Genomic DNA, 26,650 nt, shown 5'->3' on the forward strand with positions numbered 1-26,650 from the left:
AGCTGCCAATGGGCCCCAAGCTATGGAATTCCCTCCCTAGACCTCTCTATCTTTCTATTTCCTTTTCCCCCTTTAAGACCATTACTTAACACCCACTTTTTTATTCCACTCACTTGGCCTGATATTGCATGTGGTTCAGTCTCAGATTAATACTTTTGTGAAGCACTTTTCCTATTCCATTTTCTTATGTTAAAGGTGCGATCTGTGGATAGAACCGTGGATAGAAGACGGACAGGAATGGTTGTTGGAGGTTCCTGGTTACAGATGTTTCAGTAAGATTAGGGAGGGTGGTAAAAAAGGAGGGGGGGGTGGCGTTGCTAATTAAAAATGGTATAACGGCTGCAGAAAGGCAGTTCGAGGGGGATCTGCCTTTGGAGGTAGTATGGGCTGAAGTCAGAAATAGGTAAGGAGCAGTCACCTTGTTGGGTGTTTACTATAGGCCCCCAAATAGCAGCAGAGATGTGGAGAAACAGATTGGGAAACAGATTTTGGAAAGGTGCAGAAGCCACAAGGTAGTAGTCATGGGCAATTTCAACTTCCCAAATATTGATTGGAAGCTCTTTAGATCAAGTAGATTGGATGGGGCGGTGTTTGTGCAGTGTGTCAAGGAAGCTTTTCTAACTCAGTATTTAGATTGTCCGACCAGAGGGGAGGCCATATTGGATTTGGTACTTGATAACGAACCGGGACAAGTGATGGGCTTGTTAGTGGGTGAGCATTTTGGTGATGGTGACCACAATTCTGTGACTTTCACCTTGATTATGGAGAGAGATAGGTATGTGCAACAGGGTAGGTTTTACAATTGGGGGAAGGGTAAATACGATGCTGTAAGACCGGATCTGAGGAGCATAAGTTGGGAGCATAGGCTGTCAGGGAAGGATGTCGTGGAAATGTGGAACTTTTTCAAGGAACAGATATGACGTGTCCTTGATATGTATGTACCTGTCAGGCAGGAAAGAGATGGTCATATGAGGGAACCTTGGTTGACGAGGGAGGTTGAATGTCTTGTAAAGAGGAAGAAGGAGGCTTACATAAGGTTGAGGAAACAAGGTTCAGACAGAGCATTGGAGGGATACAGGATAGCCAGAAGGGAGCTGAAGAAAGGGATTAGGAGAGCTAAGAGAGGGCATGAAAAATCTCTAGCGGGTAGGATCAAGGATAACCCCAAGGCATTTTATGCATATGTGAGAAACACGAGAATGACGAGAACGAGGGTAGGTCCGATCAAGGACAGTAGTGGGAGACTATGTATTGAGTCGGAAGAGATAGGAGAGGTCTTGAAAGAGTACTTTTCTTCAGTATTTACAAATGAGAGGGACCATATTGTTGAAGAGGAGAGTGTGAAACGGACGGGTAAGCTAGAAGAGATACTTGTTAGGAAGGAAGATGTGTTGGGCATTTTGAAAAACCTGAGGATAGACAAGTCCCCCGGGCCTGACGGGATATATCCTAGGATTATGTGGGAAGCAAGAGAGGAAATTGCAGAGCCGTTGGCAATGATCTTTTCGTCTTCACTGTCAATGGGGGTGGTACCGGGGACTGGAGAGTGGCGAATGTTGTGCCCCTGTTCAAAAAAGGGAATAGGGATAACCCTAGGAATTACAGGCCAGTTAGTCTTACTTCGGTGGTAGGCAAAGTAATGGAAAGGGTACTGAGGGATAGGATTTATGAGTATCTGGATAGACACTGCTTGATTAGGGACGGATTTGTGAGGGGTAGGTCTTGCCTTACAAGTCTTATTGAATTCTTTGAGGATGTGACCAAACATGTGGATGAGGGTAGAGCAGTGGATGTAGTGTACATGGATTTTAGTAAGGCATTTGATAAGGTGCCCCATGGTAGGCTCATGCGGAAAGTCAGGAGGCATGGGATAGAGGGAAATTTGGCCAGTTGGATAGAAAACTGGCTAACCGGTTGAAGTCAGAGAGTGGTGGTAGATGGTAAATATTCAGCCTGGAGCCCAGTTACAAGTGGAGTTCCGCAGGGATCAGTTCTGGGTCCTCTGCTGTTTGTAATTTTTATTAATGACTTGGAAGAGGGAGTCGAAGGGTGGGTCAGTAAATATGCAGATGATACGAAGACTGGTGGAGTTGTGGATAGTGAGGAGGGCTGTTGTCGGCTGTAAAGGGACTTAGATATGATGCAGAGCTGGGCTGAGGAGTGGCAGATAGAGTTCAACCCTGTCAAGTGTGAAGTTGGCCATTTTGGAAGGACAAATAAGAATGCGGAATACAGGGTTAACGGTAGGGTTCTTAGTAAGGTGGAGGAGCAGAGGGATCTTGGGGTCTATGTTCATAGATCTTTGAAAGTTGCCACTCAGGTGGATAGAGTTTGTAAGAAGGCCTATGGTCTATTAGCGTTCATTAGCAGAGGGATTGAATTCAAGAGTCGTGAGGTGATGTTGCAGCTGTATAGGACCTTGGTAAGGCCACATTTGGAGTACTGTGTGCAGTTCTGGTCGCCTCACTTTAGGAAAGATGTGGAAGCTTTGGAGAGGGTGCAGAGGAGATTTACCAGGATGTTGCCTGAAATGGAGAATAGATCGTATGAGGATAGGTTGAGAGTGCTAGGCCTTTTCTCATTGGAATGGCGAAGGATAAGGGGTGACTTGATAGAGGTTTATAAGATGATCAGGGGAATAGATAGAGTAGACAGTCAGAGACTTTTTCCACGGGTACAACAGAGTGTTACAAGGGGACATAAATTTAAGGTGAAGGGTGGAAGGTATAGGGGGGATATCAGGGGTAGGTTCTTTACCCAGAGAGTGGGGTTGGGGGCATGGAATGCACTGCCTGTGGGAGTGGCAGAGTCAGAATCATTGGTGACCTTTAAGCGGCAATTGGATAGGTACATGGATGGGTGCTTAAGCTAGGATAAATGTTCGGCACAACATCGTGGGCCGAAGGGCCTGTTCTGTGCTGTATTGTTCTATGTTCTATCTAAATGCAAGTCATCATTGTTGTGCAAAAGCTGTTCCAAACTATTGTCAAAATCCTACAAAGTCAACAATGTTTGTGTAAATAGAGAAGCCACAGCAGAAGGGAAAGTAGCAGCAAACTTCCTCATTTTTTTTGCAGGGACAAACCAAGGACTGATTCCCATTTTTTTTTACTGTCATCTAATTTATGATCATTTCTAATTTATGGGTATGTTTGTTGTGTTTAATTTCCCTTGTATTTTGATAACTGAAGAAAACTTGGTTAACTTGGCTGCTTTTAAAAAACAAACATTGGCACTGGGAAAGAGAAAGGATTCTTTATTTTAAGTTAACTTTGTGAAGATCAAACTATGCAATGGTGGTTGAATAAAAAAGGGGAGTCAGTTCTTCCCTCCTTGCCCACGTCACAGTAAACTGAGGATCCTTTACAGATAATCACATACTTACTGAATTTAAAAAGCATATCTTTTAAAAAGTTCTAACTCTGTTACAATCATGAATTAAAAGAGAGGAATTCATTCATTCCTTCAGACTTGGCCATAACATAATGCAGTTCAGGAACTAACCATTCACTGTATAAAACATTTGACTTCACATCGCTTCCTTTGCCTATTAATTTGAATTGGTGTCTGTGGTCTGCTATCCTGCTGCTGATGGGAGATATTTCCCCATCTACTCTCCCAGATCCATCATAATTTTGAATATCCCACGTAGGGGATACATATTTTCTTGTCCCAAATTAGATTAGCTCATTTCTCCAATCTGTCCACATAACTGAAGTTCTTCATCCCAGTTCTCTCAACGAGGAGCAACAGAGGCAATAGTCGAAGCAGCAGCTGGGCTAATTTCTGTCCAGATCTTCTTGCCTTCCCTTTTAGTTTGGTTGCAGAGTTGATTTCAAACAGATCAGCAAAGAAAAGCAGAGCATTGAGTCATTCATGGTGTGGGGTGGAGAATATGAGATCCTACTTTGAAATTTCCTTTCTATCATACTTTCTGGTATGACTTTAAATGTGGCAGCAAAAGTCAAGGAATCTAGTTAAAATATGGAATGCAGTTGAGTGGGAAAATCTGATAACCTGAACCAAACATTTTTATGAAATAGCAGTTTTGGGGTTCCTGCTACATCAAGCCATCAATAGTCACTTTCATGGAAAGTTTCATGATCTAAATGAAAACCGAGGGTCTTGTGGAACAGTGTAAGGACCCTACCTCTAAACCAGAATCTAGGTTTAAGTCTCACCTACCTCAAAGGTGTATCACGTTGGAACAGTTTGATTAATGTAGCTATAAATGAAAACTAATTACGAATTACCTTGAACAGAGTTGAAGAATGGCTGATACATTGAGAGTCAGTGGAGAGGGAGATCAAGTTATTCTTCATGCTTTTGAAAGTCATCAAGTTAAATTATTAATTCTTTTTTCCTCTCCATAGCTGCTGACTGACCTACTAAGTATATATTTTTATTTCAAAGTTCCAGCATCTTACAGTATTTTGGATTTGGATCGATTTATAGAGATTGGATCAAATTTATGAAGAAACAACTAACTTGCCACTTTGCAGAGTGCAAAGAGTGTCCAATTGATTATCTTACAAGTTTCTTAAGTTTCTTTTTGGAGGTGTATGGAGACTTTTCCCTGAATCAGTGAAGATTGTAAACATTGACGTCATAAAAAACTGAGTCTGACCTAAGTAAAGCGGGCCTTTTTATGAGTGCCATGTGACAACCACACTCAGTAATGAGTCAAAGCTTGACTAATTCTAAACTAAAGGGTCCCAGATACATGGAAACACCACCACCTCCAAGTTCCCCTCCAAGCCACACACCAACCTGACTTAAAAATATTTGGAAGTAGTAATGTGGGTTTTGGTCAATATTTACTGAGGTGGATGTAGACATTCCATGTCTTAATGGAGAGGATTTAGTGTAAGAAGTTTAGACTAAGTTCAAATCAGACACTGATGAAGGATGATGGAACTGTTTACAGGAGTTTGTAATAGGAGCCCAAAATAATGGTTTTCATTTTCCTAACATTGAACTGGAAATAACCACAAATCAAAACTGGATATTTTTAGTTTATACGTAGATACTGACACTCTCTAACCAACTGTGACTAAAGTTGCTAAACAGCAGCATTTTGACTGAAGGAATGGTGATATATTTCTATATAAGCATGAGGTGAGTTTGGAAGGTGCTGGCTAAGAAGAATTACTGCAATGCAACATGCAGACGATACACATTGCAGCTACTGAGTGTTAGTGTGGAGGGAGTGAAATCCCGAGGGGACTTGACTTGGTTGATATTGAAAAGATGTTTCCTCTTGTGGAAGAATCTAGAATTAAGGGTCAATATTTAAAAATAAGGGATCACCCATTTGAGATGAGAATTTTTTTTTCCTCACAGAGACCAAAGAAAGAGAATCTATTCCTTGAAATGCTCTATGATTGTATAGGCAAGTGCAGACTTTTGCAAAGGTAATCCCATCAAGCTGGGCAGTTGACAAAAACCACAAAAGAATTACTTTTTAAATTAAAAATCAAAGTATTTATTTAAAATATTTAAATTGGCATAACCTTAAACAGGTAGTTCCTTAACTTCTGGCTATCATGAGCTTTAGGATAATGCTACATTTTTGGACTTCTTTGTGATGTGACCCTAAATGGAGGAAGAACTGTCTGCCTTTTTGAACAGCATAATCCAAATGGAGAATAGGGCTGCTCTTTCAATTGAAACAACTGGTTGTGGTTTAATCTGAGGGTCACCACATCTAAGGTGAAGGGAGAGTCCTTCATGGTAAAGTAAGCACGCACAGGAATTGAATTTCACTGCTAGCATCACTCTGCATCAGAAACCAGTCATCTAGCCAACTAATCAAACCAACCTCCCTGCCCACCTGTACCCTATTGTTGAACATAAAATATCCAATGCCAATATTCAATGAAGAAAATCCAACAGGAAGATGATGTTGCGTTGGTATTAGAGATGGGCTATTAATCCAGAAACCCAGTTAACATTCTGGGGACTCAATCAAATCCTTCCATGACTGATTGTGGAATTTGAAGTCAGTTTTTAAAAATCTGGAATTAAGAATGTAATGATGACTGTGAATCCATTGTCTATTGCTGGTTCACTAATGTCCTTTATGGAAGAAAACTGCCATTTTTACCTAGTCTGGATGACATGTGACTCCGGACCCACACTAATGTGATTGACTCCTGACTGCCCTTGGGAAATTAGGGACGAGCAATCAATGCTGGGTTAGCCAGCGACCTCCTCATCCATTAATGAATAAATCTCCCTGGCCAACCATCCCTCCCCCAATAAAATTACCATAAGTGTACTGAGTTGTCATTACTCTGCATTTTTTTTGTGAAACTTTCAGAGAATTGTCTCGACTTTTATCATTTCTTGGTGTGCAGCGACTTCTAAGAAAGCAGGCATATATTGCCCAATCCTCCTTGCCCTTGGTACAGTTGGTGGGATCTTCTTGAACTGCTGCAGTCCACAATGTGAGCGTGCTATCAAATTAGGATTCTCAGCAATTTTGACCCAGCCACACCCCTGCCCGTGAAACGTATTAGAATCTGTCTAAGTGGTTGTTTTGTTATTGAAACCACTTCCAATCAGAACCAGCGCCAATTCCAGGCATAATGTGTAAGCCCGGTCGAACGGCCGGGTGACGTTAATGGGGGCGTGGCTCACTCGATGGCAGGCTGCGTCGCGCTCGTGACGTCACCGCGCGTTTGGGGAGCCGGTGACGTCCGTGAGGTGGACGTTGGGAAGATGGCGTCGTCAGTGTTGTGCTGCCTGAGATGGTGTGGGGATGGAGGCTCTGGGCACATTCAGCTGAAAGAAATGCCTGCTGTTCAGTTAGACACACAGCACATGGGTGAGTCAGCGAGCGGCCGGATCTAACACCTATGATTAGGATTCACCTCCGAAAGCAAATCATCAGACTTCCTCATACCAGTTATTTCCTCGGCGTCACCCCCCCGGCGGGTACTCGCCACTTAAAGTGTTTGAAGATGAGGCATGTTTGATGTGCACCATCTGAAATTAAACACATCTACAGTTAATCACATACATTACAGCAGCCCACTCCCTACACGCAGTTGTGATGCATGATTGAGCCTTCGGCTCGAGAATTGTTCGAACTTAAACTATAGTGTACTAACTGGATATTTGTATTTAACAACGATATTGTTAATTGGCGTCTCCTGCGGCTTCTAAAGATCAAGAATCGTAGTTTCCCAATTTTAGACAGAGGCGCCTAACTTGATTCATTGACTCGATAACGCTAATCTCAAAATGTCAGTGTTAAGTAGCCCAACATATGACCAGTTTTCTGCCATTGGGCGATATTAGTTATCGTGACATTAGATGCTGATGAACATTGTGATCGGAGTGTTGTTAGGTTGTGGCATTGTCATTAGGCGTTTTGATACAAGGTAGTGTTGATAGGCGTGTGATACCAATGCGCCACTAGGCGTTGAGCATCGATTAATAATATTCATTTACTAAATAATTATTTATTTTAAATGTAGGAAAGATAACAGCCGAAGAAAAATAAATCTGGCAATGCAGTATCATGTTATGATTTGGAGAGGGACTTAAAATCAAAATTGCAACTCCTGTGTATTGAATGAAACGATAAGTCATGATTTCACACTTTAAATTTAAAAAAGACCCTGTACAACAACTAAACAAAACATGCACTACTAATTTAGTGCTATGTTTTGTAAACCATTATTCCTTAATCCCAAAGTCTATTTTTTTCCATCCAAGACTTCCCTGTATATCTCAGATTCTTAAAGATTTTGTACTTTTGGGACCAAACCAAAGAACATCACTACTCTTAGGAATTCACTTTGTTTCCCCCAGATCTTGGTATTCTGACTTTTGAGGTTTTGGGGGAGGCGGGGGTCTTTCCAGTAACATTCAACCAGGTGAACCTCCAAGGAAGAGTATCACTGCTTTCTTGCTCAGTGACTTCAAAATTTTAAAAAAACTTTTCCATTAGCTCTTTACTACTGGTCTCTGTGGATCCATCAACCACACAACATCAACGTCGACTTCGCTAGTTTCCAAATCTCCCCTCCCCTCACGTCATCCCAGATCCAATCCCCAATGCCCTGTTGACCTGTCCATCTTCCTCCCCACCTATCTGCCCCACCCTCCCTATCACAATCACCCCCATCTGCATCCACCTATTTCACGCCTTCCCAGCTACCTTTTCCCCCCCCCCCCAACTTTCCAACCCTCCTAATTATCTCTGTCCTCCCTCCGTCACCACCCCCTGACATTCCTAATGAAGGGCTTATGCCCAAAATGTCGACTCCCCGCTCCTTGAATGCTGCCTTATCTGTGCTTTTCCAGCGCCATACTTTGATTCTAACTCTTCAGCATCTGTAGTCCTTACTTTTTCCCGCATGCTAATTAGTCCAAGGCTTAAGTGCATGTGGAAACATATTACAATTTACATTTCATATTTCAAGCAATTGTAACTCATTTGTTACATATAATTGAGCATTCTTACCCACCCTGGATGAAGAGTATTCATATTTTACAACTCAATTGTACAATGCTAAAGAATCATTGTATTGAAAGGGAGCATTTTTGCTGTGACTCAGTTTGTAATTAAACCCTGATGTACCACTTGAGATAAAATTAGAACAAAAGATTAAAGGAAAATGTTAAACCTGTTAGCTGCTGATATTACATAATAACTTTATGTGATAGATGAATCACTAAAAGCTGGAATACAAGTTCAGTAGGTAATAGGGAAGGCAATGGAGTATTAAAGTAGGGTGGTTTCACTAAACATATACAAGGTTTTAGTCAGACCATAGTTAGAAAACCATGAGCAGTTTTTTGCTCCCTTTCTAAGGAAAGATATTGGCATTGGAGATAGCCTAGTGAAACTTCTCTGCACTGATATTAAATATGGAAGGACCCTCTTTTTGAGGAGAGAGCCAGATTGGGCCTGTAATCATGAAGAATGACCTTATTGAAACATACAGGCTTCTTTCGGGATTTGACAGAATAGATGCAGAAAGATGATTTCGCCTTGTTGGAAAGTCTAGGACCAGAAAGCATAATCTAAGAATAAAGGGTCAGACACTTAAGACAGATGAGGAGGATTTTTTTCTGAGGGTAGTGAATTGGTGGAAAACTTTACCACAGAAGGCTGGGTCATTAAGTACATACAGGGTTGGGCTAGGCAACTTTTTAATCAATAAGGAAATCAAGGGTTATACTGAAAAGGTTAGAAAGTGAGTTGAGGATTATTCAATCAGCCATGATAGAGCAGGCGTTGTAAACTGATTGGCCTACTCCTGCTCTTATGTCTTGTGATGAAAGCTTATGAGAGCTGATGAAATATTGGGTTTTATTTTTAAACACCAGATGGACTTTATCAGTGCAGTCATGCTATTTGGAATGAAAAATGTACCAATGTTCCTACAATTAATCAGTAAAGTAACTAGAGGACTTTGACATTGTGCTGTTTCCATCAGTTACATTGTTTATAGTCAAACCTGGAAGGAGCATTTGCACCTTTTTGGCTAGCTACAAAATGCTTTAATTTTGGCCACAAGTGAACTTAGAAAGGCCAAGGTGACTTAGCTGGGCCATACCCATGGGAAAAGGTGAATTCACACCTAGAGAGACAAACAAAGGTTACTTTGGATTTTCCTGGACCTAAGATAAAATGTGAGATTTTACATTATGTTGGCATAAGTGGACTCTATCATGTTTTTTGTGAACATATCACTCGTTGCATCCTTACCAGGTTTGTTGAATAAAGGCTGAAAGAATGAATGAAAGTTATCGATGAAAATTTGAACAATCTACTGCCAACATTATTTTTAACCATGCTGAATTATGCAAAGCTCTTCAAGCTGGCTGTTGAAGGCAGAGACATTGTTTAGGGACTATTTTACTGCAAGTTAATGATATGGGGGTAGAACAATTAACCATTTAATTTGCAAAACAAAACTACATATCATTAAAAAATTAACCATTGATTAAGAGATATTGAGTCTTTACTGGCTGGACATAACTTTGAAATACACATCTGCAACAACATGGAAGAAGAAACTTATTCACATGGGCCACAATCCTTTGACTTTCTGAGAAGTATTTATTATTATTTCAATGGAGCTTAATTCTCCAGCCACACAGTTTGAAAACTGTTTACAAGCCTGGAAAATAAATTATAATCACAGAAGCTTTGAGAGCGTACATTACCAGATACTGTGTGGTGAGTGAAAAAAATTGTGTTCTTTGTATATTTAATGTTAACATGTAATTATTGTAAGTATTATATAGAACTTGTACAATGACCATTGGTGAATAATGAAAATGTCTCAGATACATTTTCACTGTTCTTTGGTGATTTCTTTAAAGCAAGTTTTGAAGCCTAGCTTTAGAATTTATTGTATGATGTGCTTTGGTTATACAACTGGAACAAAACAAACCAGCTACAATTTAGAAGGTCAGAGTTTTTAAGTTCAAGAAAAACACCCAACACTTGATTATTTTTTAGTTTTATTCCTGATTTTAAGCAGACATGTGAAGTGTTTTTATTTATTTATTCATTTTGTGGGATGTGGACATTGCTGGATGGCCAGCATTTTTTGCCCATCCCTAGTTGCCCTTGAAAAGGTAGTGGTGAGTTGCTGCCTTAAACCATTGCAAGTCCACATGCTGCGGGTTGTCCCAAAATGCCATCAGGTAGGAAATTCCAGGATTTTGACCCAACAACAGTGAAGGAAAGGTGATCTATTTCCATGTCAGGATGGTTAGTAGCCTGGAGGGGAACTTGAAGGTCGTGGTGTTCCCATATATCTACTGACCTTGTCCTCCTCAATGGAAATGGTCAAGCGTTTGGAAGGTGCTGTCTCACGATCTTAGAGTTCATCTTGTGGATAGTACACACTGCTGCTACTTAAGGTCATTGGTGGACGGAGTGGATGTTTGTGTCTGTGGTGCCAATCAAATGGGCTGCTTTCTCGTGGATGGTGTCAAGCTTCTTGAGTACTGTTGGGACTGCACTCATCCAGGCACGTGGGTGAGTATTCCATCACACTCCTGACTTGTGCCCTGTAGATGGTGGACAGGCTTTGGGGAATAAGGTGTTGAGTTCTCACTGAAGTATTCCTAGCCTCTGACCTTCTCCTGTAGCCACTGTGTTTATGTGGTGAGTCCAGTTGAGGTTCTGGGCAATGGTAACCCCCAGAATGTTGACAGTGGGGGAATTCAATGATGTTGACACCATTGTGGGTCAGGGAGCAGTGGTTAAACTGTCTCTTGTTGGTGATGATCATAGCCTGGCATTTGTGGATGCCAGGCTATGATCATCCAGATGATCAGATCTTGTTGCTTCATTATGAGGAGTCACAAACAGTGATGAACATTGTGCAATCATCAGCCAACTTCCCCACTTCTGACCTTATGATGGAGGGAAGCTCATTAATGAAGCAGCTGAAGATGGTTGGACCTATGACACTACCCTGAGGAACTCTGCAGAGATGTCATGGAGCCGAGATTACTGACCTCCCACAACTTGTGTGTCAGGCATGACTCTAACCAACAGAGAGTTTGCCCCCATTTTCCTATTGATTCCAGTTTTTCTAGGGCTCCTTGATGCCACATTTGGTCGAATACAGCCATTATGTCAGGACAGTCACACTCCCCTCTGGAATTCAGCTCTTTTGTCCATGTTTGAACCAAGGCTGTCAGGAGCTGAGTGGTCCTGGCAGAACCCAAATTGGGTGTCACGGAGTATGTGCTGCTTTGTCGCACTGTTGACAAATATCTTCCAAGAATTTTTTGTTAAACTCATGATTGACATTATGATGGGATGGTAATTGGCCAGTCCTGCTTTTTATGTACAGGAAACAATTGGACAATTTTCCAACTTGTCAGGTATATGACATTGTTGTAGCTGTACTGGAACAGCTTGACTAGGGAATGGCAATGTCTGGAGCACAAGTCTTCAGTACTATTACTGGAATGTTGTCAGGGTCTGTAGCCTTTGCAGTATCTAGTGTCTCCAATCATTTCTTGATATCACATGGAGTGAATCAAGTTGGCTGAAGACTGGTTATGTAATGCTGGGGACTTCTGGACAAGGCTGAAATGAATCATGCACTCAGCACTTCTGGCTGAAGGTTACTGCGAAAGCATCAGCCTCATCTTTTGCACTGATGTGCTGTGCTCTTCAATTGAGGATGGGATATTTGTGGAGCCACCTCCTCCAATGAGTTGTTTAGTCACTCACCACCGTTCATAACTGGATGTGACAGGACTGCAGAGCATAGATTTGATCCGTTGGTTGTGGGATCACTTAGCTCTATATATCACTTGCTCCTTCTGTTGTTTTGTATCCGAGTAGTCCTGTTGGGTGGCTTCACCAAGTTGACACTTTATCTTCAGGCGTGCTTGGTGTTGCTTTCTGGCATGTTCTCCTCAACTCTCCTTTGTACCAGAGTTGAACTCCTGGCTTGATGATGGCTGTGTGGGGATATGCCAGGCCATGAGGTTGCAGATTGTGTTTGAGTACAGTTCTGCTAATGGCCCACAGTGCCACATGGATGCTCAGTCTTGAGCTGCTATACCTGTTTGAAGTCTCCCATTTGGCACGATGATAGTGCCACACAACAGAGAGGTTATTCTGTGTGAAGGTAGGACTTTGTCTCCGCAAGGACTATGCGGAGGTCACTCTTACTAATATAGTCTTGGACAGATGCATTTGCAAATGGCAGATGGACAATATGTTGGTTTCCTCAGCACCTGTTGCAGACCCAGAGTTTTTAAACTATGTCCTTTAGGATCCGACCAGCTCGATCAATAGTACTGATGCTGAATCACTGTTGGTGATAGACATTGAAGTGTGCCCTTGCCACCCTCCATGCTTCCTCCAAGTGTTGTTCAACATGGGCAACGAAACCTCTGGTACTTCCCCAAGTTTAACTTCAAGCCATGAGACCTCATGGGGTCCGGACCCCATGTTGAGGATTCCCAGGGCAACTCCCTCCCAACACCCCTGCTGACTCGGTCCTGCCAGTAGGACAAACATATCCAAGGATGGTGATGGTGTCTGGGATATAGTCATACTTACGGAATCATACCTTATGATATCAGGCTGTTGCTTGACTAGTCTTGAGACAGCTTTCTTAATTTCAGCATTGTTTCCTTTCCGCTGCCTAGGTGACCTGTCCGGCTTCTTTTCATTGAAACTTTGTAGTGTTTGGCTTGCTCGGCCATTTCAGAGGGCAACTAAGAGTCAATCACATTGCTGTTGGTCTGGAGTCACGCAGGCCAGACTAGATGGGTTTTTCTGACAACTGAAAGTGATTTCATGGTCATCAGTGGATTCTTAATTCCAGATTTTTAAAAATCTATTGAATTCAAATTCTACCATTTGCCATGGTGGGATTCGAACGTGGGCCCCCAGCTTAATAACTAGCAGTAATACCACTAGGTTATTGCTTGAATGAAGATAATGCTCCTGAGAAAGAACAGTGAAACTAAATCACTTTAGAGTAAAGAGTTAGTGTTGGTCCTAGACCTGAAGAGGTTATTTAAAGCTTGAGTTAATTTAAGATCAGGTGGATAGTAACTTCCAGAAGCTATCTGTAGTTCCAGCCTACAGTTAAAAGCTGTATTTGTTGACACCACCATGTGCATGCTATGTATCACTTAATTCCCCTCTCCCCGAACATGCATGCATTTGTGTCCTCACTGTCTTTCCCCTCCCCCGAGTTCACATCTTAACTCCACACCGCTGACCCCATTTCAAAATCTCGCTTCTCTTGTGCATACGCAGTGCAGCATTTGCATATAACATCTAACATCTACACAATGATTTAGAGACGTTGAGAAGTGAGAATGCATATTTCAGGATTAACACCCATGCACAGTTCTCCATAATTCACATGTCAGCAGGCATGTTTTAACCAATTTAAGTGTTAGAGACAGGGAGTCTGTTGTGTAGATTGTATGACTGGTTTTGGATACTGTATAGGGATGGTTTTAGGTATTTTACAAAAGCTGTTTTGTTTTACTTCAATTTATGAAAGGACGTTATAGGATTATAATTTTAAAATCTGCATTTTTGTTAGCATAAACCAAATTATCTACTATGTTTATCATTTCTTCTGTTAAGAAACTTATTGTTAAATCAAAATCTGTCACATTATGTGCTTATGTTTCAGCTGCCAATATTTAACCTTCATTCAACAATGCCGTGAATACTGCATTTCTGATTAACTTCATGAGTAGCGCTTGGCAGTACACAAGTACAAAATTTTGTCTTTGAACAAAGATCAAAATTTGCTAAAGCCATGAACTTACTTGAAAAATGAGAGACCACCTGTTGAGTAATAATATCAGCTGGAATTACAACACAATAGCCTCTGGGTTAACATTGACCTGAAACAGAATTGGACTAGCCATATAAATACTGCCAAAACAGTTGAGGGGCTAAGAGGCCTGCAGCAAGTAACTCCCCTTCTGACTCCCCAGTGTACACCATCTACAAGGCACAAGTCAGGAATGTGATATAATATTCTCCATTTTCTTAGGTGAATGCAGCTCCAACAACACATGAAAAGCTTAACTTTGTTCAAGCTAAAGAAGCCCACCTGATTGTGGATGTGGTGCCAATCAGTCTCTCCATGATTGACACTCTATCATCTAGAAAACGCACTTCGGAAATTCACCAATGTTTCTTATATAGCATTTTCTAAACCCATGACCACCACTATCCAGAAGAACTGGGGTAGCAGATATATGGGAACATCACCATTTGCAAGTTCCCCTTCAAGCCATTCATCCTCCTTGTTTGAAACTAAAATATTGGGAAAAGTCCTTTCCAAAAAGTACTGTGGGTCTATCTACACCAAATGGACTGCAGCGATTCAAGAAGGCAACCTTCTTCAGGGTAACTAGGGCTGGGCAAAAATTCCTGGGCCACCCAGCAACATTCCCAATGACTGATTTAAAAAATAGGTTAAGTAAGTTGGCAAAAAAATGTGGTTGTTCACTTTGGCAGTAAGAGTGGAAAAAGTGTACTTTCAAATGGTGAGAAACTATTATGTTGCTATTCAGAAGGATTTGGATATTGGAAAGAGTCGATTGTACAGGACTTTGGTGAGGTCACCCTGAATTACTGTGCACAATTTTGGTTCACATACGTGAGGAAGGATATGTTTGCCTTAACAGGTATGCAACAGAAAATTGTTAGATTGTTGGGGTGAGTCTATGATAGCTATGAATAGTATAGGAAAAAATTTCTAGTAAAATGAACTTTGAGGTCAAGGTTCAGCTATTATCTTAATGGCAGTGGAGGTTTAGATTAGATTAGATTACATTACATTACATTACAGTGTGGAAACAGGCCCTTCGGCCCAACAAGTCCACACCGACCCGCCGAAGCGAAACCCACCCATACCCCTACATTTACCCCTTACCTAACACTACGGGCAATTTTAGCATGGCCAATTTACCTGACCCTGCACATCTTTGGACTGTGGGAGGAAACCAGAGCACCCGGAGGAAACCCACGCAGACACGGGGAGAACGTGCAAACTCCACACAGTCAGTCGCCTGAGGCGGGAATTGAACCCGGGTCTCAGGCGCTGTGAGGCAGCAGTGCTAACCACTGTGCCACCGTGCCGCCCACAATGCCACCGTGCCGCCCACATAATAGTTTGAGGAGCTAAATGACCTAACCTGCTTGCATTTCATGAGTTCTAATTTGCTGCCAATATTTAGCCTTCATTCAACAATGTAGTGAATACTGCATTTCTAATTAACTTCATGAGTAGCGCTTGGCAGTACACAAGTACAAAATTTTGTCTTTGAAAAAAGATCAAGAATTGCTAAAGCCATGAACTAACTTTGAAAAATCTGTTCATATTTTCTTATTGCTAGTTTTGTTCAGATTAACAGATTTGTCTATTTCATAGGAACTGATGTGGTAATTGTGAAAAACGGCAGAAGAATATGTGGTACAGGAGGCTGCTTGGCCAATGCACCTTTGCATCAGAACAAAAGTTACTTTGAATTCAAAGTCCAGTCAACAGGTGAGTAAGATGTTAGAGCAAGGGAGGCCCTACTGTATTATTTTAATGGGAATTTTGTGTTACTTTTGATCTAATCTTCATATTTTCCCACTACCAAGTGTCATCATTCCCTTTTAAGCATCTCAACAAAATTCTGCTATTCCATCTTTACTGGGCGTAGGTCTTTTCTGAGCTGGAACCAGATTACAATCATATTTCAAAGTGAACAAACTTTCAACTAGAATATCAGGTGACATTTAGTATAGTAATATTTCAGTTTTAGAAGAAACTGCTACTATTTTGACTCTAGCATCTGGTGCATTTCTTCTGTATGGTTTATTCCCTACCATCATCCTTTAGCTGTATTAGCCATCTGATTGTACTGCACAAACTTGTTTTTTTTATATATCTTTCCCCTTCTTTAAGAACCCATTTTGACCACCTCTCCCAATATCTCCTCCTTTGGCTGAATATTTTTGTCCATTTTCAGTGAAGCATCTTGGGATTTATTTCTATGCAAAAGGTTGCTTTATAAACATAAGCAAATTCTGGAAGGAAATTCCATTTTTGTGTTGTTTCAAAAAAAAGTAACCTTGAAATAAACTTCCACATAACCATTCACCTTTGCTTGTCTGGTTTTATGCTTTCTCCAGTGTATGTTTTACTCCATTTTATTAAGCCTTTCCTTAGTATCACTTTTGTTACATATAAACGGGACAGAACTGGGTTGACCCAAATCTATTGCTTAGACTGTGCTGTTGTAAAGTCCATCCACAAAGCAAGCAAGCAGTCCAGACTGCTAACTTTATTTCCCCCTCTGTATTTATGGAACATTTAGTGTTCCCAGACTTGATATACTAATATATATCAGATGAAACAATGAACTAAATAGTGTAGGCAATTCAAAACATCAGCCCACTCCTAACCTTCTGGCACAATGTCTTAGATCTTCCAAAAGATCCTTGTTGCAAGTAGAATAGCAATTATTATATTTCTTAAATTATTTGGTGTTTAGCTTCAAATGCAAGGGAATTTTGGATTGTGATGTTAAGAGGCTAAATTTTTCAAGGTTGTTTTTCAATCACACCATGCTTTATAGATATTTATAAAATCATGAGGGACATGGGTAGGGCAAATAGTCAAGGTCTTTTCCCCAGCAAGAGCTAGAAGGCATAGGTTTAAGGTGAGGAGGAAAGAGTCAAAAAGGGACCTAAGGGGCAACTTTTCCACACAGAGCGTCGTATGTGTATTGAATGAGCTGCCAGAGGAATTGGTGGAGGCTGGTACAATTATAGCATTTAAAAAGGCAGGGTTTGGAGGGATATGGGCTAAGTGCTGACAAATGGATCTAGATTAATTTAGTATATCTGGTCGGCATGGACGCGTTGGACCAAAGGATCTGTTTCCGTGCTGTACGACTCTGACTGTAAATTGAAGCAAATTGAGCTGAAGCTTAGACTTGAGGACATAGATATGCATTGTAACCATATTATACTCTTATTCTGTTTCAGGAGTCTGGGGAATTGGGGTTGCTACCCAAAAAGCTAACCTTAATCAGATTCCATTTGGGCGGGATGCACAAAGTTTGGTGCTTCGACACGATGGAGCCATTTATCACAATAATGAAGAACGAAACAGACTTCCAGCTAACAGTATTCCTCAGGAAGGAGATGTTGTGGTACATAACAAATTTAGGATATGCAGATTCTATCTATGGCTTTTGGTTTTCAATAGTTTCCTCAATGCATTATGTTTAATGTATGTGTTTTGGATAATTCTCCCTGATATCTCTACAGCTGTGGCTGCTGCAACTGAATGAAGTATTGCTTTTTGCATGTACATTGTTTCTAGAGAAGTGATAATGAACTTGCATCCCCTTCTATATAGAAAGACTTCACCTCTCCTTGTAACTTCAACCTTCAATCTAAATGTAGACATTGCTTTTGGTGAATTGGGTTACAAAGCTGTCTGGCCTCTAAGTTCTGAATTCTCTTCACTAAATACCCACTGTCCTTTTAAGGTGCTTCTTAAAATCTACCCTGATTTAAATTTGTGTGGCATTGTCACACTTCCTAATTAATGCTGCCATGGTTATAGGTTATAAGATTGTTTTAATACAACCAAATTCATATATCTGATTCATGTTTAAAATAATTTCCTACTGAACAGCACTGTGGGTTTACTTACCTATGTGAATTGCAAAGATTCAAGAAAGCATTTCATACTATCTACTGAAGAGCAGATAAGTTTGGGCAACATATGCCAATCTCTCCTGGAACACCAACATTCCATTAATAAACTTTTTTATAAAAATGTGGTCAGTTAGCCACCATAGTAGCGGCTTCCAGTAAATAAAAAGCAATGATCACGTACAATTACAAATTGAAGACAAATCAGTGTTAATTTCAGGCAGTTATCCGGAAAGTTCTTTTAAATTGGAAATTCATAAGTGATGGTGATTTGACTTTCCCTTGTTTGACAAAAAGGTTTACTCTGTCATTGTAGCTAATATCATAGTAGCATTGTATCAGGCTATGCTGAGTCACCCAACTAATATTAACTGCTATCTACCAAAACAAAGTGACAATATAAATGTATTGCTGTTGGCTCTTTAAAACTTACAAAACTTTTTTACTTTTATAAAGACAATATACCATGATAGTGAATTGACAGCTACGCCAGGTATTCACACTTTTACCCTAGCTAGTTCAAAGTGAAAGGGTAATGTATTTTGCTTAATGCTATCTTAACGTGAGTAAAACAAGATGTTCTGCTTAGATAACTTATTTCAGAGATCAATAGCAGTTGAGAGAACAGGCATAATGGATGAAGAGAGTTTAAGAGAAGCAGCCTTTCAAGCCAGCTCCATCATTCAGTAAAATAATGATTGCTCTGATTTTAATGTCCTCCCTATATTACCTCATCCCTGATAATCTTCCATGCCCTTTGTAATCAAGAATTCCCCTCCTTATCTTTCTACTTTGTAGTAGTTTAACAGAGCTGAGACACTTGCTAGACCATTTGAGGTAGTTAAGTTAGTGCTGTTAATTTAGAGTCACATGTAGGTCAGACCAAGATTTCTTTGAATGACAATTAGTTATGGTTACATGGTTGTCAGTAGGCTAATTCCAGATTTTATCAAATTCAAATTTCACCAGCTGTCATGGTGGGTTTCAAACCCATGTCCCCAGAACATTACTCCTAGGTCACCACTTCTCTAGATGTACTAGACTGACCCTCACAATTCTTGAACTAGGCGGGAAAAACATTAGTATAAGTTTGATGTGCCTGATAGTTATCCAGTGCATCCTTGCTTGCTCCTATAAAGATGCTAGGAATTTACCATAGAATGAATCATTGATGTAGAACCAGATTCTGCTGCACAGAATCAAACTCTTTTGGAAAGATGTTTTAAATTATTCAGATTTTCAAGAAATAAACTTACACACCTTTTAAGTTCTCTTGTTTCAGCCAAGAACTGGCTGCAGGTGTGTATTGTTACCAAGCTGTCATTTGACCCCATTTTTCAGTATCAAATTTGTTATTCCATGAGTGACAGGTATGGTAGTGAATTAATTTTGAAGGGACGCAAAATTAAGGACACACAATTGAGGTTTTTTTCATTGAATTTTTCTTGTATATAGATTGAGTTGTTCTCTATGTATAGTTTATTACAGTTGCATGTAGCTTCAGAATTATACAGTAATGAAAGTTCATTTTTTTTGAAAAAGGGACTCACTTATGATCATGTGGAACTAAACATTTTTTTGAATGGAAAAAATATGCATTGTCCAGCATCTGGAATTAGGGGCACAGTGTATCCGGTTGTGTACGGTAAGTCAATTTACGCACTAAAATTCTTGTATTACATTTGTCTTCATGAACTACTCACATGGATGTATCCTCAGGGACCACAAAGTTTTAAAATTTGGCAGTGCAGAATTGATGTCACAATTTATATCTAACAAGAATGAACAGCAAGTATATATAAACAATAATATTGAATGGCTTTTTTTTTGAGGGTCAAATTTTCAGGTTCTAAGAGTTTTGATATTCCTGCAAAATATTGCAAAGATCCAGAGCCTATAGTTATGTACCCTCTTCTAGGAAAGAGGCTATAGTTCAAGGCAACCAATGGTGGTGTCATCCTCATATGATTTTGCACACTTAGAAGGCAAACTACAGATGACCTTAAATTTTCTTGACCCCTCTGCATTGATTAAAATGCACTTTTTAATTCTATCCCCCCCCCCCCCCCCCCCCATTTCAAAATACTGCTTCCTCCTTCCCCTGCCATGATAAAGGCAAGTAATGTTAGTGCTACTTGAGTACCAGGCATTGACCGTCTCCAACAAGAGTCCAGTGTGGAAGCAGTGTGTACTTTTACAAGTTGCACTGCAACAACTCACCCAAGGCTTCTTAGACAGCACCTTTCCAAACCTTTTACCACCTGGAAGGATGATTGCAGCAGCTGCAAAGAAACACCATCAAATGCAAGTGCCCCTCCAGACAAAATACCATGCTGATTTGGAACTATTTTACAGTTACTCCAGCAAAACCCTGGCACTCTATTCCCATTAACACTGATTAGGGTCAGGGTTATCGCACTACAGGTAGACGGTAGTGGTTCAAGATGACAATTCTCCATCACCACCTCAGTGCAATTATGGATGGGTATTTAAATGTTAACTTAGTCAGTAATACCCATATGCCCTGAAAATAAATTAAAGGCAGGCAACCTGCTCCCTAACTGCTTCTGCTAATACCACCTACTGGTTAAAATTGAAGTGATTGTGGCTCAAAGCAACTATGTCATGTGTGTGCGTGCATGTATATAGAGGGAACATTGGTTCAAAGTGAATTACTGTATAGTTTTTTTCTAAATACATTAGAAATGAGGTACATTTGCCTCAAAATAGATTATGCCGCTTTTTACACGACCCCTGGCTAAGCTTTTAATAATCTGACCTAATGTCTCTGTAGCTCAGTACCTTATTACCTTTTAATATTTCTGTAAAGCACCTTGAATTTATTAATGATGAGTATCAACTGTTAATCTGTACAAATTGGATTGCGCAGTAAGTGACCAAATTAGATTACCTTACATTTCATATTTTTTAAAATTCCAGTCAAGAGTACCTGCAAGTAGTTGTCTGATCGTTTATCATCTTCTTTTCCAGTTGATGACAGTGCAATTTTGGATTGCCAGTTCAGTGAATTTTACAGCCCTCCGCCTCCTGGATTTGAAAAGATTTTGTTTGAACAGCAGATCTTCTGATTTTCACTGCGTAAACATATACACACTCCTGCACTCTCGCCTCGCCAGGTCCTGCCTAGCCATGTTGTAATGTGATTTTTTTTTTTGTTTGCAGTTTTGAATGTTAGCTGTTTGAGTTAGTCAGTACCATAATTGGCAACACAGAATTCCAGTTTATCATGCATTTGTCTTTGTGTTGTTTATTAATGGGAACAGCACTTTTTAAAAGTGAGCAATGATGTATAAACATGTGCAGTAAATATTAGCTCTTACACATGTGGTTTTCAGTGGAAGATAAAGAAAATTAGTTATTTCTCCCAGTGGTATACAGCACCACAATCGCTGTACCTTCAAAAGAGATTACAGTACCAACATAGCTGAAAATTATTGTACTCTTAATTTGGTATATTTTAATCCTACAGCTCGTTTTTTTGGTCTTTAGTGCTTTCCTTTCATCACAGCATGTTTTCTCCTTAAATACATTCTTTTCTACAATTGATTTATTTTCCCAGTGCAATTCTCACTTATGGTTGTCAGCTTTACAGACTGTTCGTTTATCTTTCACCTTGCTCTGTTCCTTGATTCTGTTTTGCTTCTTTGAATCTTTAATCATTGAACAAGTACACCATTGCACATAAAACATTTACAAAGTCACAACCATAGTTCAGAATTTGAAGCCTTTGTTGTTTTGACACAAAAGTAACCTGAAACTTATGATCAGACTGTCAATTGTTCAGGTGATTATCATCTAAACAAGAATTGCAGAGCCCAAAAGCTTGATCACGTTTGGATTAGTTTCCCTCTTAGAAAGTACAACTGCTTTTTTAAAAGCAAAATACAATAATGCTGGAATTACAAAATACTAGAAACATTAAGCAGATCAGACAGTTCTGTGGAAGATAAACAATCCTTTATCACAACTAGATAATATGGATAAATCTACAGCAGATACAAAACCAGGGGGTGAAAGAGAGAGAAAAGAAACAAATAGAAGAGGTTTGTCTGTTTTAGAGTAGAGGGCAGGAATGATAATATTTATTTAATTGGCCCATTGGTGCCTTATTAGCAGGAATTACGCTCTATGGATGGATCTACAATGTGTCATTAGAACATGTGTAACTGACAAAGGAAATTATCACAGTCACCTTTGACTTCAGATTAAAAGGTGCCTGTGCCAAGATTAAGCAACAGAAGGAAAATTAGAAAAATAAAATATTCCCCATAATTTAACCTTAAAAAAAAAGCCTTTGTTGACAGGGGAAAGTGGCTATGTCAAGTCACTTTCAAAAGAAATTCAAGTTCAGCTTTATTGAATGATTAAAATCATGCAAAATCTTCATTCCTGGCACAGTGTACACCTTTGGACTGAATGTGAATTGCGTCCATTATGCAGTGTTTCTGTGAAATCATGTGCTTTTTAAGAAAGAAATCCAAAATAGCATGAATTGCACTGTCAGGGTGAATGATCTTCATAAAAGGATATTCTTTAATGTCTTTTCATAAAAATCATTGTATAGATCACCAAAGTATTCACATATGTCATTTGTATTATCTATCTTTGTCACTAGTTGTATAAAACAGTTAATATTGTACAGTGGAAATATTGTGGTTATATAAGCAAACCTTAGGCCATGTGCATAATATATTTGAGTGAGTTCAGGTTTCTGAAAAATTTTAGACATTTGTGAGGGGGTTATGGCACTTGAATAATCTAGAAACTGTAATCAGAACGTAGAGTTATGAACCTAGGAGAGTCAATATTTATTTACTAAATCATTGAACAATGTTCCCTAAGTTCAGACAAATTAAGGTTGCTTTTACAGTGATTAATGGGAATAAACACTTACTTGGAGAACCATATCTTTGGTACTTCACAAACACAAAGGACTGTACATTAGATGTCAGTGGAACTGTGTAATGAACATTTTGATGGTTTAGCTCATTGCAGAGGCCTTCATTATCATCTCAGCTACCATTGTAAAGAAAAATCAATTTCTATCCAAATATCAGAAACATACCATTGAAACCGGTTAAATGCTAGTGATAATCATTTTTCTGTTGTCTGTGTTTTTAAAGAGAAATTAAAGCATTGAGAAGTGTAGAATGATGCACTATTTGCATCAGGAACAATTTCAGCCTCCAGATAGCTTCTTTCAAGCCCATGGTGCAATAACACCTTCCCTTACTAGATTTAAATTGTTTTCACTAGTTTACTCTAATGAATTGCTATCCCAGCACAGTTTACCTAGTCGAGTTTATCATCTAGTATTCTTCTGAACTATCTGCTCGCTGAACTATAGAGATTGAGTTTTTATTCTACATGTCTAGAATGAAGATATTTCCTTGCTCTTCCCTACTTAATCCAATATTTTTATGTATCTTTGTAAAGTAGTTTACAGACCCTTACAAAGCATTCCAAAAAGATGATGATTACATATACAAACCTTAGTATAGCTCCAATTGGTTAGTTTGATTATATTCCCATGACCCATTTTATAACTACAAATTTTCCACATTACGAAGCCTCGCAGTGTGTATTTAATGTGGGGGGCTGTTTTACATGTAGGGCTGCCTGCTGACTTCTGCCTTAAATAAAATTCAGATGGTTTGTGAAGGACAATAGCTTGGACAGTCGGTTAACATTTTGCCAAGACTTGGATAAGTAACTGAACACAGAACCAAAGAGGTAGGTTTTAAGCAAAATCTTGAAATGGGGTAAGAAATGCAGGTAGCTTCATTTAAAGTTTGGAAAAGAAATTTCATGGGCATTAGTGCACAGGAATAGTTTTTCTTTAACATTGAAACGGAATTCTATTTCTTTTTCAATTGCTATCAACTGTTGGTGAAGTAGTGTACTGTAAACTCAGAGCCAAAAGGGCAAGTGAGTTCACTGTTTGTGTATTTCATTTTGTTTGCTTTGTATTGCTCATGCAAAGTGGCAAAACTGGTTTGTGCCAAGGATATGAAATATGTCAAGTGAGTGTGGTTAACTCTAAAATAACAATACTAAACTTTAAGATAAATGTACATTTAACTAAAACGTTTGTTTGAAATACACTGTTAATTTGTGACCACTGGCATGTAACAAACATTGACATATTTTGCCTGTCAATTATTAAAATTAGATTTTGGGAAGTAAGTTGAATGTTATTTTGTAAAAATAAATTTTGGTTTTCCACTCTGAATTGTAACAAATTCTTTTAAGGTCAAACAGGCTGTTTACAGGGATTTAGTCTTTAAATTATTACAACTTTTGTTGAAGCGTTATCTGCAGCTTTTACTGACCTTAGCATACGCAAGATGCTGCAACCAGGAATAGTCTTGTATGACCTTTGTTTTAAGAGAAGCATTCTAGCTGCAAGTGAATCTGGGATTGATGTGACAGGAATGGTGCAAAAATATTACTTTAGATTATTTGGTTTCTTCTGAGTTCTCCAATTCCTGAAGCACTCAGATTAGATTACATTACAGTGTGGATACAGGCCCTTCGGCCCAACAAGTCCACACCGACCCGCCGAAGCGCAACCCACCCATTCCTCAACATTTACCCCTTTACCTAACACTACGGGCAATTTAGCATGGCCAATTCACCTGACCTGCACATCTTTGGACTGTGGGAGGAAACCCATGCAGACACGGGGAGAATGTGCAAACTCCACACAGTCAGTCGCCTGAGGCGGGAATTGAACCCGGGTCTCCGGCGCTGTGAGGCAGCAGTGCTAACCACTGTGCCACCGTGCCGCCCATAGATACTATAAGAACTAATTAATCCTGAGAAATAAATACTACCAAATATCAAATTATAATGCACTAGTTACAATTTTTTTGTCAATAAGTATGCTACACAATTCTAATGTTGTTTCTGTTAAAATGTCCCAAGACCTTGGATAATAATGCTGTAAATAAAAACAACATTTTGATGTAGAGCATTAGAGAAGATGACCAAGAAACTTGATTGAAAATATGGGTTATAAAGGAATATTTTAAAAGTGGAAAGAGGTAGAGAGGTTTGAGGGGAGAATTCCAGAACTTGGGCAAGATTTGTTGCCTTAATCCCATCATTAGTGAAGTGATAAAATCCAGAATGTGCAAGAAACAGAATTGAAGGAGCCCATTGCACTCAAAGGCTGTGAAGGGGTGAAACATATTACAAAGACAGAGCTTTTAATAAACACAAGTTTATGCAGGATGAAAAACTGGTCAGCCAGGCAAGTTTTGGAATAATCGAGCCTAGGTAGTAATAAATGCATGGTAGAGAGTTTCAGTGTAAGATGATCTGTGAAGGGTTGGAATATAGCAATATTACAAAGTTGGAAATAGGTAGCTCTTGGTGATGGTGTGCATATGTTGTTGGAAACTCAAATTTAGGTCAAACACAACCCTAGTTGCAAATTGTCAACTTATGGTACTTGGCAGGATTGAAAACACACTGCAAGAAGAGGTTGTAGTAAGAACCAAAGGTAGTAGTTTAATTCTCATAGAATTATACAATATAGAAGAGGTCCTTTCGCTCATTGAGTTTGTCTGACAAAAATGTTCTATTGCCTACAGTAGTCCCACAGCTTTGAACATTATGACACTTCAAGTTCTAATCCAAGTCCTTTTTAAAAGCTATGGTTGCCTAAGTCAACTTCCCTCCCAAGTACTGCATTCTAAGTCTTCATCGGTGGTGGGTAAGTTGTTGGAGGTGATTCTGAAAGATAGGATTTAATGCATTGGAGAGGCAAGGACTGATTAAGAATCATCTTTGTGCGATAGAAATAGTGTCTCTCAATCAGTGTTTTGATGCAATAATCAAAAGGATTGGGGGCTAAGCAGTAGACCTTATTTACATGTACTTTACTAAAGCCTTTCACAAGGTTTAACACGATGATCTAACTTTAGTAAATAGTCTATATGTAGGATTCAGGGAGAGCTTGCCAATTGCATACAAAATTGGCTTGATGAGAGGAAATAGAGGGGGTTGGTGGAGGGTTGTTTTTTAGACTGGTGCCTGCGACCAGCGGTCTTCCACAGGATTTGGTATTGGATCTACTTCTATCAAAAGACTTTGATTAAAACATATAAAGCAGGGTTAGCAAGCTTGCAGATGACACCAAAATTGGTGGCACAGTGAAGAAGGTTTTCTAAGATTACAAAGGGATCTTGATCAAATGGGTCAGTGTGCTTAAAAATGGCAGGTGGAGTTCAATCTGGGATTGCATTTTAGTAGAAAAATACAGGTACAATCATACAAATAATGGTAGGGCAATGTTGTAAAACAAAGACCTTGGGGTGCAGGTACATAATTGTTTGAAGTTTGCATCACATATGGAATGAATAGGAAAGGTTTGGAGGGATGTGGGCCAGGAGCAGGCAGGTGGGACTGGATTGGGATTAAGTT

At 39.6% G+C, this 26,650-nt stretch overlaps 1 protein-coding gene across 2 annotated transcripts; it reads left to right on the forward strand.

Moving 5' to 3' along the window:
* The first annotated feature begins 6,707 nt into the window (after positions 1-6,707).
* LOC122554959 (SPRY domain-containing protein 7) lies at positions 6,708-24,452 on the forward strand. 2 transcript variants are annotated; one of them, XM_043700429.2, is made up of 5 exons: positions 6,708-6,829; positions 15,915-16,031; positions 17,522-17,688; positions 19,742-19,844; positions 21,191-24,452. In XM_043700429.2, the coding sequence occupies exons 1-5, from the start codon at positions 6,724-6,726 to the stop codon at positions 21,286-21,288; spliced, it is 591 nt and encodes a 196-aa protein (XP_043556364.1). In that variant the 5' UTR covers positions 6,708-6,723; the 3' UTR covers positions 21,289-24,452. The 2 variants fall into 2 exon arrangements, with proteins under 2 accessions (XP_043556364.1, XP_043556365.2); XM_043700430.2 differs by lacking the exon at positions 6,708-6,829 and adding an exon at positions 9,762-10,201.
* The last annotated feature ends 2,198 nt before the right edge of the window (positions 24,453-26,650 follow it).

Source organism: Chiloscyllium plagiosum, unplaced genomic scaffold, assembly GCF_037043375.1.
Source record: "Chiloscyllium plagiosum isolate Xiang-an unplaced genomic scaffold, Cpla_swu_hap1 HiC_scaffold_12, whole genome shotgun sequence".
Lineage (NCBI taxonomy): Eukaryota > Metazoa > Chordata > Chondrichthyes > Orectolobiformes > Hemiscylliidae > Chiloscyllium > Chiloscyllium plagiosum.